Raw genomic sequence first — 15084 nt, forward strand, 5'->3', positions numbered from 1 at the left:
TCTGCCTATCCCAGAGATGGGGAACCTGTGACCCTTCAGATGTTATTATCAATTCTCAACTCCCAACAATCTCAGTCAGCATGGCCAGTGGTCAGAGGCGATGGGAGCTGGAGTCTAACAGCATCCAGAGAGCCACACAAGTTTCCCACCTCTGAGTTATCCAGATACTTCAGGAAAGCCTACAAACAGGACATGAAGACAATGACCCATTGTTTGTCCCCAACGTCTGATACGCAGAGGTTGTACTTCTTCTAAACATCATGGCTAATGTCTTATATTTCTATAGATAAAATTGTAGTGAAAGGAACAAGATTAAGTCAGGCTCGTTTCCTCCCTGCCCTGCCCTGGCCAGTTGACAATACTATTCATTGCACTTTCTGATTCAATTATACTTTATTTTCTGAAAATGGCCCATCAGCAGTAGTGCAGATTTTGGACTCTGGGGTTACTGGTCTTAGAAAGCAGGCCTCTATATTAGCAAACATTTTAGGTTGTTAGTATTTTGTTTAAAAATGAATTTTTAATTTTTTTTTTTAAAACCCTTCGGTTTCTCTATTTGCAAAGCTGAGATACAAGTACAGTGGTACCTCGGGTTAAGTACTTAATTCGTTCCGCAGGTCCGTTCTTAACCTGAAACTGTTCTTAACCTGAAGTACCACTTTAGCTAATGGGGCCTCCTGCTGCCGCTGTGCCGCCGGAGCCCAATTTCTGTTCTCATCCTGAAGCAAAGTTCTTACCCTGAAGCACTATTTCTGGGTTAGCGGAGTGTGTAACCTGAAGCGTATGTAACCTGAAGTGTATGTAACCCGAGGTACCACTGTATCTCCCCATCCATCTTCCTGGCGGGGTTGGTGTGATAGGAATCATCCCCACTGAACTCATGGTCACTTTTGTTCCAAAGTAAACATCAGGGGGTTAATCAGAGAAAACGGAGGATCTCATTGCGTGCTGGAACAGAGAGCATGGCATTTCCTGATTCTTCAGGGTTTTTTGGGGGGGCGACATTCCCAGCTGTACCCAGAGATGCCATGAATTGAACCTGAGGCTCCAAGGCAGATTCTCTGCTGCTGAGCTATAGTTCTGAAGGGTGGGGAACACAATTAATAAATGAATCATCATATTGATTAAAAAAAAAATACTTAATGCACCGAAAAGCTGTTTCTCCCCAGTGTTTGCATAGAAGCAGTGGCAGATATTCACGAGTCATTGTACTAGCATTCCATACTTGAGAATATTCCAGGTTAACCTGATTTAGATGGAAGACAAGGAGTTAAAACCAGCCTGGGCAAAATGCCCAGGATTCTTGAGAGAGATGTCTCTCACTTGACATCCTGTTGTTGTGCTTAGTTGTCAAGCTGCGTCAGCTGACTCTCCCTCCTCCCTCCCTTTCCCAGAGGAGGAAGAAGAGGGACGGGTTCAGCTTCCTCATCGAGGGGAGTATGTGCGCGTGCATGTGCGTGGTGAAAGAGAACTGTACAGTGAGGTCAGATGTTCCCCGGGCTCAGCACGTGACCTCGGAGCAAAAGTATAAAGAAAGATGCGGGGAGACCAGATGCCTAACTCAGTAGCTTCTCAAACTCTGGAGAGAAAGGGAGCGAGGAGCCGAGAGGGAAGAGGAAGAGAAGAAAGAGAGCGGCCGCAGAATAACAAAGCGAGGAGAATGGCACAGCGCTCTGAAAGGTGAGTGGCAATCCTGGGCTGGAGACAACCCTTCGAAGGAATTTACGCAGACTCTCTCAGGTGTTACGATTAGCAGGGAGGGAGGGAGGCTCTTGGTAGGTCCAGCATCCTCGGAAGTGCGGTGTGTGTGTTGCCCAGGAGAGGGCATTCTCTGTGGCAGCACCCAGCACTGTTGGACACCCTTCTCACCCAGATGTGTGCCGTCTGGCACCTTCATTGGTATGGCTTCCATCACATGCTGAAGATGCTCCTCTTTACCTTGGCCTCTGGTTGCATATACACCGGACATCTTACGCACATTATTTTTCCCGAGGAATCATGGGAATCTGTACAGAACTACAGTTCCCAAGTAACAAACTATAGATCCCAGGATTCTCTGTGGAGCAATGTGTTTGAAATGTATGTCATTTTGCGGGACCTACCTCTGTTGTCAGATGTTTTGATTTTGCTGTGGAATGGCTTTATTTTATTTTTCAAACTGGGACCTTGTGGTGAAGTGCAAAAGAAATCTCATGAGTAGAGTGCTTTTGCATTTGTACTTTTAGTGTTTTATGGCATCACGGTTTCTCTTGACGCCTGCATGCATGTAACACCTGACAACTGAGGCTAACGTTTAATGTGTATGAAGAATTAGACTACTCATGAAAGCTTATTATATCAGTATACATTTCTTATTTGTTAAAGACTTTGTTGTTCAGAGGCATGCCACTTTTGGGGGGTGGTATCTGAATTGCATATTTCTAGTTGCATAGACACCAAACATTCAAAGCACATTCAGAATATCTCCTCTCCCAAGAATCCTGGGAACCGTAACTTGTTAAAGATGCTGGGAAGTGTAGTTCTGTGGTGGGTAAACTACAGTTCCCATGATTCTTGGAGGGGGAAAATGTGCTTTAATTATATGGCGCCCCTTGCTGAAGAACAAAGGGGTCCATTTTCTTGTCAGGAACTGAGGATGTGAATTTATCCTGCTTTGCCACAGACTGCCAGTTTACTTCTGTGCAAAAGTGCTGGTATGTAAGATGCTTAAGTTAACACTGAATTTTTCCCCTCCCCCGCCAGAATGCCTCAGGACTTGTCAGAAGCCCTGAAAGAAAGCACCAAAGAGGTGCATGAGCAGGCAGAGACCACAGATTTCATGATGCGGTTCCAGAAGGGACAGATGTCACTTCATGAATTCAAGGTACTGTGCCTGAGTTTTTATTCAAGAGGGGGGGCGGGGGGGGCGGGGAAGACTTTAAACACCTTGAAGAGTCTTGTTTTACAATCAAGCGGGATATACGTTTTATGAAATCAGTCAATCCGTGACTTGTTGAACTACAACTCCCATCATCCCTAGTTAGCAAGGCTAGAGCTCAGGGATGATGGGAGTTGTAGTCCAACAACATCTGGGGACCCAAGGTTGAGAAACACTGGTATAGAGAAAGCAATGGAAGGAAGAGGAGGAGGAGAAAGAGGAACAGAAACCATCAACAAATGATCCCTTCAGACCTCTGCCATGGCAAGAGCAATCTGACCTTCCCCTAGCAGTCCACTGGGGCAGGGGAAGGAAGTGGGGGAAAAGAGGGGGGAGGAAGGAAAGGAGGGGCAGAAAGAGAGCAGAAGAGGGGGGCACACTGAGAGAGAAAAGGGGTGACGAAAAGAGAGAAGATGGGCTGTCCATCCATCCCACTTTTTCCTCTAGCCCCCACTCACTACAGCTTTCCCCACTGCGACAGTGTGAGCCCTGACAGATCACTCCCAAGGGATTGTAGCTCTTGACAGAAAGATTTCCTAGCCCTTCTCTGACCTCACAGAAACTGCACTTTTTTCATTTCCTGGGCGTGTATTGCTGAACTGCTGTATTTTCATTCTGTTTCATGCCGCAGGCAAGGGCATAATTTTCTGGGTTCATTTCGGAACTTGAGCAAAATCTGCCTTCCAAGTGTGCCCGTCTGAGCTACTGGAACTAGATTATTAAACAAATGCTAATGAGCTGAACCTTCTAGTATAACCAGTTAGAGGTAATTATTAGGCGTAAGTCCCAAATGAGGTGGCACGAAGCACAAACACAGATTGAGCAAAGCCAAGGGGGCGGGGGAGAGAGGTAGCAGCAGCCATGGTGAAATTCTGGAGAGGTGACTTGTACATTACCCAGCAAAAACACAGTTATAATTGCCATGAGATGTCCGTTCTTTGTCGATTGGCTGGTTTCTTTTACAACAGACCAATGTAGTGGGCAGGGAGAGCATAAAGATGGCAGGTCATAAAGAGTTGGTTCAACAAGCCATTACTCTCTGAAATTTTATACACACACACATATACTGAAGCAGAAGATACTGATCTCAACCATGAAAACCAAACCAATTTTGGTGCTTAGGAACATAGGGATGTGCCCTATACTGGGCCAGACCAAGCTCAGAACTGTCTACATCGACAGGCAGACGTTCTCTATGGTTTCAGACAGGAAGTCTCTCTCAGCTCTTTTTGCAGATGGCGGGGATTGAATCTGGGACTTCCTGTCCACAAGCAGGGGCGCCAACTTATAAAAAATATTGGGGGGGCCCAAGACCTCCAAACCGCTGCTGCTGGGGGAACGAAAGGGGCGAGCCCCGGGCTGCCCCGACCTTAAGTGAACCTGTGAGGGCCCGCCCTTTGCGGCAGCCGATTGGCTGCTGCCGTGGGCAGTGAATATTAATGAGCTAGGGGGAATCCCCGCGAGATTGTTGATGGGTCGAGAGCCCGCAACCCCACCCCCTCTCTAGATCGGGAGTGGCTTTGTTTTAACTCATTACTGAATGTATTTTAAAAGGTAACTATCGTCAAACAAGGAAAATAAAAAATACCAACATAATTTTGTGATTTTACAAAGCATAATATAACTAATAATTTTCTTAAATTATTGGGGGGGCGGAGCCCCCCCAAACGAATTTTTGAGGGGGCTCGGGCCCCCTCAGGCCCCATGGAGTCGGCGCCTATGTCCACAAGGCAATTCCTCTATCCCGAAGCTATGGCCCTCCCTCAAGTTCCGAAAGATTATCAGTCACATAAATCCATGTCAAGGGAAGGCGATCACACAAATGTGGAATGAATGAAAGAGAGAGAGAGAGAGAGAGAGAGAGAGAGAGAGAGACCATTTGACATGTGTTTGGTGTCAAATTTTTGCTCTTGGTCACTTTGTGGAAGCTCACAATGGGCCACTTAGAAGGCGACCGCTTCTCAGGTCTGTGGAAATCCAGGTCTTAAAGGGCTTTATATAGGTCAAAATGCACACCCAGTCGCCATCCGGGATGTGCAATAATAGCCTGTACTGCTGGTTGACTAAAGGGAAGTTTGTGTGAAGGAATTTAGGGTGTGTTCATAAGGCAGTTGTGAACAGGCTCAGATGCACCATCTCTATTTGACCTTAGAATCATAGAATTGTAGAGTTGAAAGGGACCGTGAGGGTTACCTAGTCCAAGCCCCTGCAACGCAGGAATCTTTTGCCCAACGTGGGGCTCCAACCTACAACCTGGAGATTAAGAGTCTCATGCTCTACTGACTGAGCTATTCCAGTTCATACTGGCGGCTGCATCCCACTGTGTTGCTCTTTTGCCCAACTGTGCCATAATCATCACATAGAGTACAGGGATCCAGAATGGGATGTACAGTCCAGACAGCTAAACTAGTGCTAAAATCTCTGTCACCCACAGTGCATGTCCTTTGCATTCTCCTTGCCTGCACAGATGCTGAGCTGAGGTCAAAAGAAGCTGTAGAAGGGATGTGTTATTAGCCACAGTTACTATTGAGATGAATGGGAATCATGCAGCTATGAAACATAACTTCCATGTGAGAGCCCTTTTGAGTGTGGGTCTCAAAGTACTTTCCTCAAATGGTTGGGCAATTCGTTGCTGCACTGCCTTGCTTACTGTGTTTAGCTAGGCTAGGGTCACTTCCAGGCAACCTGTTCATCAAGTATTCATCTTGAATTGTTTGCACAAAGTTTGTGGGGTGGTTATATATTGGCTACAGTGAACATCTGTTTGTGGAGTCGTTAGATGACCTTGCATCATGCAAATATTACTCCAGAATTTCTGGTGCATTTTTTCCCACCACTTAACCTTATGGCAAAATTATCTGATTTGGAGGATGGAAGAGAGAGAATGGGCTTTGTTCCATATTGACTGTCATGGTGCAATCTGAATTTACTGGAATGTGTTTGAACCCACAACATATCAACAGTCTGGAAGCACCTCAAATCTTTCATGGAACTTGGTTAATGTTTAAAATGTCTTTAGTTGTGTGTGCGTTTTGTATTTACAACAGGGACAAAAAGTACTTTACCAGAGATTTTGTAAAGCATCAACGTAGAAATAAGTCCAATTGCTTCTATAAAGGAAGGTGCTGGTGGATTTGACAGATTTGCTGTGTTGTATCCAGTGGTGGCTTTTTGCTGATGGAAAATTCACCTGCACAAGGTGGGGCACTCATAAGAAGAGCCCAAATAGATCTGACCAATGTCTCAACTAGTCTGGCTTCCTGTTCTCACAGTGATCAACTGGATGCCTATGAGACGCCTACAGTAAGGTTACCAGATGTTCCTGTTTCCCAGGGACAGTCGCCGGATTTACAAATCAGTCCCTATACAAAATCCATTGAAGTTGAAAAGTGTCCCTGGATTCATTGAAAAAAATCTGGTAACCTTAGCCTACAGGCAGGATCCAAGTGCAGCAACAACTTAGTTTTTATCATTCCCCCTACCCACTGCGGCCCAAAGTTAAGAGAGATCGATGGAAACTGGGTGCCCCACCTTGTGCAAATGGAAATGTTTTCTGCTAGGGCAAAGCCAGCATTGGATGGTATAGCCAGCCCTGCACTCCATGTTTAAGCACATGGAACTACTGCCATCCCATCTAATTCAAGTCTGATGTGCCAGGGGTTGAACACAATAGGTTCTCTACATAGAAGTGTATACTCAATTCTGACCAAACTAAGCCTCCTGGAGCACAATATACATCAGAGCACAATATACATCAGGAGGCTTAGTTTTGTCAGAATCTAGTATACGCTTCCAGAGTTAATACATGACTTCTGGTAAATGAGCCACCATAGCCGCTAGAGCAGTGTTTCCCAACCTTGTGCCTCCAGCTGTTTTTGAACTACAACTCCCATCATCCCTGACTAGCAAGACCAGTGGCAAGGGATGATGGGAATTGTAGTCCAAAAACAGCTGGAGGCACAAGGGTTGGGAAACACTGCGCTAGAGGGCCGTGAAAATTTGTGTCCTGGGCTTTTTAGACTCTTCTACCCATGTACTATCTGAAACCAAAGGGGCACATTGGTTGCCAGATGCAAAATATATTGGCATTATTTTCAGCTCTCCTACCCCACTGTATGGCAAAAGGAAGACTTTGCAGCTAAGCTTCTCCCCTCCCTTCCATCCTTTGTTTCAGCTGTACCTGGCTTCTCTGTACTACGTCTATGTTGCCCTGGAGAAAGAGTCTGAGCGGAATAAGGACAACCCAGTCTATGCCCCTGTTTATTTCCCAAACGAGCTCAATCGCAGGGCAGCTTTGGAGGAAGACTTGGAGTATTTCTATGGCCCCACATGGAGGAAGGAGATCCAGTGTCACGAGGCAACTCAGAAATATGTGGACAGGCTACACCACGTGGGCCAGTACGAACCTGAACTTTTGGTGGCCCATGCTTACACGCGATACTTGGGAGATTTGTCCGGGGGTCAGATTCTGAAGAAGATCGCTCAGAAAATGTTCCATCTGCCCAGCACTGGAGAAGGGCTGTCGTTCTTCAACTTCCCTGGAGTCACTAACATCAGCAAGTTCAAGCAGCTGTATCGAGCGCGGATGAACAGTCTCCCCATGGACTCAGCTACTGAGGAGAGAATACTTGAGGAGGCCAAGAGATCTTTCCTGCTGAATATAGAAGTGAGTAATCGGCTGGCTACACAGTCTTGCATGAGGCCCATAACTCTCTTGAAAGTCACAATAACATTTCTGTTGACACTCTTAGGAGATTGTGAACATTTCTAAGAGCTGACCAAGCTTCTTCTGATTAGAGATTTATTTTTGTAAGGTGAATCAGGGTCATTGAAATAAGGCATTTTTTTAAGTAGGATCAATTACAAAGCAATAAACTAACATTTAACTTATGTACAGCTTTTCCTTAGCCTCAGTGTTGAACAAAAAGAGAGAAAATAGGAGATGATTATGATATTGGTAATGGGGTATGGTAGAAGCCAGTCTGAGAACAAAAAATGCAGGCAGCTGTGTTGGTCTATTAGAAAAAATCCAAACAGAAACAGTGTCATAAATACCTAATACTTGTTCCAGTCTTAAAATGTTAATTTGGAACATTCTTTTCAGGCTACATCAACTTCCCTGGGAGTTAGCCCCATTAAAATCAGTGTCCCTTACATCTAAATAGACATTTATAGGATTGAACTGTAAGGCTGAAATCCTAACTCCACTTACTTGGAAGTAAGCCCCACTAAATTAAGGATAATTGAGTAGACATGGTTGCTCTAAGTTACTTTTACATCCATAGGATCACAGGTTATACGAAGGTTTGTTGGGACAAAAAGTGGTGGGCACAGTACTTTTGAAAATTCTAAAAGGCAGCAGCTATTTAAGTCTGTCCTGATTGGTCTTTAAGATTGCTGGCAGGCTGTGATTTATCTTGAGTCCGGCTCTTCCAACCTCCAAATTAATTTTAAACAACAACAGGATCAACATTTGTCAGCGAGCATTTAAGAACTAAGTACATATGCAGTTGCTGGATGGCCTGGTTTATTATTTCTTTCCCTCTCCAGAAGGAACTAAGAAGTTCCAATCCCATTAACATCAAAACTTTCTTCAGTCTGGAGGGTTTAAACTAAAGCTAGCTCACTTTTTGTTTGGCTGCACACACACTAACCACTTAAAGAACCTCCTTCACAGAGGATCCTAGGAACTGCAGTTTACCCTTCACAATGCTACAATTCTTAACAAACTACACCCTTAACAAACTACAGTTCCCAGGATCCTAGAGGGGAAATGTGTGGTGTGTACACAGCCCAGCTTCCTGATGCAACTGGTGCTGTCCCTACATCTTTCTTCATTTGCAACTTACTCACATAGGGATACGAACACACATGTATGCAAGGACCAGCATTCATACACTTTGTACATTATATGCACTGGAAAATTTGATCGGTGTTTCTCAGCAGGTTTATAAGGAAAGGTAGATGTTCACATGCTCCAATATAAGGATGAAAGCAAGTGAGGAAGATTGGAGGACCTTCAAACTTTATTAAGACGGGTTGTGGTGGTGGTTTGCAAAATCCTAAAAAGGGATAGAGTGCTTTTCAGTAACAAAATGGTGATCTATCTCAGGTGTTCAAGGAGTTGCAGAGACTGACAAGCCAAGAGCAAACCACAGAAAACCTCCGCCTTGAGGAACCAAAACTAGACCTCCACACAAGAGGAATCAACAGAACTCACAGTAAGATAACTTCTTAATTTGAGCCATTCCTCATCTTCTAGCCACATTGATTGCAGTAATCATCCTAGGAATCTGCCTTATCAGAACACTGATCCATTTAGCTTAGTTCTTCCCATTACACTGCCTGGCAGCAGCTCTCCAGGGTATCAGGTAAGCTAAGCACTTTCCCAAGACAGATATTTGTGCTGGCATGGGCCTCGCCATCAGGGGTAGCCATTTGTGATGCCCATGACAGGCAGTAGTAACCTGGCTTCTGACCCTGCCTACTATGCTCCTAAGGCAAGCTCCCTTCCTTTTAGCTCCGTTTCCCCTTGGATCTTCTAAATACAGTGGTACCTCGGGTTACAGACGCTTCAGGTTACAGACTCTGCTAACCCAGAAATAGTACCTCGGGTTAAGAACTTTGCTTCAGGATGAGAACAGAAATCGTGTTCTGGCGGTGCGGCGGCAGCGGGAGGTCCCATTAACTAAAGTGGTGCTTCAGGTTAAGAACAGTTTCAGGTTAAGAACGGACCTCCAAAACGAATTAAGTTCTTAACCTGAGGTACCACTGTAATGGAAAGAGGAGTGATTCCTATCATAGCCACTTTCCATTAGAAAATGTGTGTGGACCCTGCAATTATCATTAATAAATTCTTATGAGGTGCTTCAGTGTTCTATATATATCGAAAGATAAGAAAGGCTCACAGCCTCAGAATTTAATATACATGATATAAAAGGAAAAAGGAATGGGGTAGGAAGAGGAAAACAAGCTCTGACGCAACTGTGGCTTCATAGGCTACCAGATGGGGTCAGATGGATGTCCCCTTTGCCATGATGAACTTCCTAAGAGGCAGGGGGTGCAGCCTAAGGGCCCCAGGACACCTGGTTAGCTGAAGAGGCCAAAGTGTTACAGTGGTGCCCCGCAAGACGAATGCCTCGCAAGACGGAAAACCCGCTAGATGAAAGGGTTTTCCGTTTTGGAGGTGCTTCGCAAAACGAATTTCCTATGGGCTTGCTTCGCAAGACGAAAATGTATTGCGAGTTCCTGCGGGGGTTTTTTCCTCCCCCCCCCCTTTCTCTAAGCCGCTAAGCCGCTTAACAGCTGATCCGCTAAGCCGCTAAGCCGCTAATAGCGCTAATCTGCTAAGCCGCTAATGGGCTTGCTTTGCAAGACGAAAAAACCGCAAGACGAAGAGACTCGTGGAACGGATTCTTTTCGTCTTGCGAGGCACCACTGTATTTTAAAAGTCTCTCCTTCTCTCACAATCCCTCCTTCCGCCCAGCTCCCTAGGATTTCTGTGCTGCAGAATGCACAGCACAGTTCTTTAAATGAAATAAGATTCCACCTAGTTGAATGAGATTTATGCCTGTAGATACACATGTAGGGCTGCAAGCCTTATAGTTCTGAAACGCAAAGTCGCTATGCTGGCTCTCCCTTTTATGGAAAATTTTGCTTTCTGTAACCACCCGCTTGCAAGGTGAGTGTCCACCCAGCTGGCTCAACTGCACCAGCGCTCTGTAATATTATCTTCCTGTATCATTAATCTCTGGTGGCTGCTCTGCTCAGTGTACCTGCCTCGCACCCAGTGATGTCATCAGCGTGGCTGAAGCATTGCTGAATGTTCTAGAAACGAAGCTCCCAACCTGACCAATTTCCATTCTCTTAATATAGGTCCAAAGGAAAGTGACCGTGTGCAGATGAGGCATCAGCAGATGCTACCAAGCACGCCGCTCCTGCGTTGGGCTCTCGCCATCTTCTTCTTGGCAACAACAGTCGGTGTGGGCTTGTATGCCATGTGAGCAGAAGGAACCTCCACCATGTCTTTCACCAGCCCCTGCCTCATCCTGAACTAACAAACCTTTCCTTTGTGGAAGAAAGCCTCCTTAGATGGCCTAGTTTGGGCGATCTAAGCTCAGCTGTTCTCACATCACTAACTTGACAAATAACACAAAAAGACTCTTAAAAGACTTTAGAAAGTCAAATCAAATGCTGGTGCGGCAAACATTTCTAAAGATATTGAAATGCGAGAGGGAGCCATAAAGACTGATAACTTGCCAGCTGGGACAACTGAAGAATAATGTTGCTCCTGGTACTTTGCCTAGTGTTATGTCATAGTACTGTCTACTGCAGACTTCAGCAACCTGATGCCCCTTCCCTGATATTTTGGACTACAAGTCCCATCAGCCCTAGCTGCCACATGCTGGCTGGGGATGATGAGAGTTGTAGTCCAAAATATCTGATGGGCACGAAGCTGGTCCAGTGCTGTGTTGCTTGCTTCTCCTTATCCTGAGACAAAAATGCATTGCTCAAACTATGATTTTATGTAATAATGTTTCTGTTTTATGTAATGATGTTTGTTTTTGAAATGCATTTGTACCTCAGTCCTGTATTTTTTTGGGGGGGAGGAATATATTCTCTTGCATCTGTAACTTGCCTTTTATAAATTATGTGCTCAATCATTAAACCTCCCTATGAGTAGAATGAACTGTATCCTTCTGATTTTAATGTTTTATCAAATCGTGAGTAGAGCATTTTTATTTTCCTGTGTACTATATTAACTGTTGCTGAAAGGATATTGGGCTGATCAGTGCTCAGCCTTAAAATTAACTTACCTTTGTGTCTAAAGGCAAAACTGTTGAATCTTTGTTTATTTTATTTATTTTATTTCTATACTGCCCTTCACCCAAGGATCACAGGGCAGTTTACAATATAAAAACACAAAAATATTTAACACAGTACCAAACAAAATAATAACCCACAATTTCTTATTTGGAAAAAAAACGCAGGCACAGTGTGCTCAGCACTGGTCAAGTTTGCACATGACACTAAGCCATGGTTTATTATATCATGGCTTAGCATTAAGTGCCCAGTGGCTTCACTGGTTTGTTTACTGTCAGTAAATCATGATCTGAATCCATGGTTTGCTGTTAATTTATGAACCTTGGCTAGTTTTAATGATAGTATTACATGCAAACCCATCACCCTTAATTAACCATAGTTTGTTTAGCCACCCACACCATAGACACTCATTAAACTACAAAGTTACAAGGCAAGAGCAGCTAGAAACATAACTAAATTTTGGAGAAACAAGCTTGCTTGATAGTCTGTGGGACAATTTGTGGTTAACTTGTAGTTTGTAGTAAGTCCACTGGTATTATTTGCAAATTAGTTCTTTGTAAAATCTCTGGAAAGCTAGGATTGACATCCAGTGTTTAGGAACAGGGTGATGTGTTGCTTCACAAGCACCTGTAATCAAGAAATGTGTTTATTAATCATAAATGTAATGTTAATGCTATTGTGTATACTAGTTCATGTCTGTAAAGGAGAATTAGTAATTTGCAATACAGTCAATGCTCCCGAATGCCTCTGTTTTGGAACGTTTTGGCTCCCAAACACCAAAAACCCGGAAGTAAATGCTCCGGTTTTTGAATGTTTTTCGGAAGCTGAGCATGCGACGCGGCTTCTGCTCGAGTGCAGGAAACTCCTGCAACCAATCAGAAGCTGCGCCTCAGTTGTTGAACATTTCAGAAGCCGAACAGGCTTCCGGAACAGATTACGTTTGACAACCGATGTTTGACTGTATTGGCAACAGTTACTTTTGGCCAAGGAAAATGTTTTGTTCTAAAATAAAGGAAAACTGAAGTTAACAAATTTCTAGGTTACCAAAGAAGAATGACAAAACACATAGCCAAGTGATGGTGTCTGATGTACAAACACTGCAGAGCTCAAACAACAGAAATTAGTTTACAAGTATTTGTACAACCAACAAATAAATAATCCAGAAATCTTTCATACTGAACTATAGCTGCAATCCTAACATTATTAAATGATCATTCACATGACCATACCAACTGAGTCTAATCTAAGTTTCATCGCACAAATTAGTATACTCTGCTATGTGTATGACGGACACCAATTAATAGTGCTTAACATCCATCACACAAATGGGAGAAAAACGGCTTGAATTCTTAACCCACTCTGCTTCAGTTGCTGAAAGGTGTTATCTGTCCCAAGTGGTCTTGACTCAAGTACACATCTTGAATTAACTCTTAAAGATATTGGGATTTCAACTTTAGATGCCAATTTTATTTCCCCTGCCCAAAACCTAATTGAAGATTGCATTGATAATAGCATGCCTATTATACGAAACTGAGCAGCAGAAAAAGCCTAGGGAGTCATACCCTTGAGATTCTGTATTTACATGGATTTGTCTAATTAAAAAATAGTGGTTTCAGAATGGAGAACAGTAACTTTTGTTATTTTCCTAGAAGGAGATCATATGAGGAGACAACAATGCCTCAGTCTGATTCTTTCCATTAACTCTTTTGTACTAAGTAACAGTACAGACTAAGTAACCGCACCACATGCTGGAGAAGAGGAGAATAGCATTTCGCCAGTGGCATGGCGTCTTGAATGCTGGTAAAAAGCAATTTCACTGCAAAAGGGAGAACAGGCCATCAGCCCTGTAACTTCAGCAGTCACTGTAAATTCACCATGCACAGATAATTTCTTTACAAATGTTTTTGCACCTCTCAAGTCTAGTCCTTAAAGTACCGTACATTTCCAGAGAACACAAATTTGTAAGCACTCTTCTTTAAAGCCAGCTCCACCTTCAGACGAGGCCTGAGCATTACATGTACGGAAGAAGAAGGAGGACTGTACAGTATCAAACACCATTTGCACAGTAGCATTTGGATGTTGAAAATACATCACATATTTTGTTGCAGTTTTGACACAGTCCTGCCTGGTACACCAGTATTATTTACTAGGTAGCCTTTTATTCAGCATTGTTATTTTATTAAGCAGGATCTGGTGTGGTTTCCAATTGGCAGGGTGGGGTGGGGTGGGGTGGAGGGTTGTGTTTTGTTTCCTGCATTGCAGGGGGATGGACTAGATGACCCCCGGGATGCCTTCCAACTATGATTCCATGAGTTCCAAGGCTGACTGGGGGTTTGAACACTCTTGACGCCTCTCACATAGCTTCATGGGCACTCAGCTTGGGTGGTCTGCAAGGGGGAAGGCTGCTCAAAGTATGGGACACATGAGGAAGGTGGCAGATTCAGCAGGTGAATCTCCACACAATACAATTTCCTCTATGGAGGGGAAAGCGCTGCCTATTTAGACTTCTGATTTGCTATACAGTTTTTTACAATCAAAAGAAGCCGCTGTGTCAATGTTGTGGGTGAGCATTGGGTGCCTGGGTACCTTCTATGTATATGAAGGGGTCGTGGTGGTGGTGGGAACCAGGGCCGGATTTAGGTTTGATGAGACCCTAAGCTACTGAAGGTAATGGAGCCCTTTATATGTCCAGCTGTCCTTTTGTCAGTAACAAATTGTTGCTGTTTTTTGTGTTAAATATACTGTATGCATCATCATCATCATAATTTATTATTTATACCCCGCCCATCTGGCTGGGTTTCCCCAGCCACTCTGGGCGGCTTCCAACAAAATATCAAAATACAATAGTCTATTAAGCATTAAAAGTTTCCCTAAACAGGGCTGCCTTCATATGGTAATTTATGGACGTAATAGGTATCTAAGCCATTTGTACATGCTGCCATGCAACCAGTCCATGCAGAATGTAGGCACCCTATTTATAGAAATGAGCAAACCAGTGAAATTTTAGGGAGCAGGCTAGCAGGCAGGGCCCATTACTTACATCATAGGAGCCTACGCAACACCAAACACTGTTGCTGTATGTAGGTTTGTTTTTGTTTTTTAAAATTAATTTTATATTTTAGAACTCTACATAGGTTTTTTCTTTAATTTTTGGGGGGGCCGCGAAGAGAGTGGGGCCCTAAGCTATAGTTTGTTTATCTTATACATAAATCTGGCACTGGGTGCATCTCCGCACAATGCAATTTCCTCTATGGAGGGGTTAAGCGCCCCCTATCTAGACTTCTGATTTCCCATGCAGTTTTTTACAATCAAAAGAAGCCGCTGTGTCAATTTTGTGGGTGAGC

The 15084-nt window shown here is 43.9% G+C and overlaps 1 protein-coding gene across 1 annotated transcript; it reads left to right on the forward strand.

The window, feature by feature from the left end:
• Positions 1 to 1390: 1390 nt before the first annotated feature.
• Positions 1391 to 11602, forward strand: HMOX1 (heme oxygenase 1). The gene is made up of 5 exons (XM_079992981.1): positions 1391 to 1680; positions 2743 to 2863; positions 7092 to 7583; positions 9030 to 9138; positions 10793 to 11602. The coding sequence occupies exons 1-5, from the start codon at positions 1538 to 1540 to the stop codon at positions 10918 to 10920; spliced, it is 993 nt and encodes a 330-aa protein (XP_079849107.1). The 5' UTR covers positions 1391 to 1537; the 3' UTR covers positions 10921 to 11602.
• Positions 11603 to 15084: the final 3482 nt, after the last annotated feature.

This window comes from Podarcis cretensis (assembly GCF_951804945.1).
Source record: "Podarcis cretensis genome assembly, chromosome: 10".
In the NCBI taxonomy this organism is placed as follows: domain Eukaryota; kingdom Metazoa; phylum Chordata; class Lepidosauria; order Squamata; family Lacertidae; genus Podarcis; species Podarcis cretensis.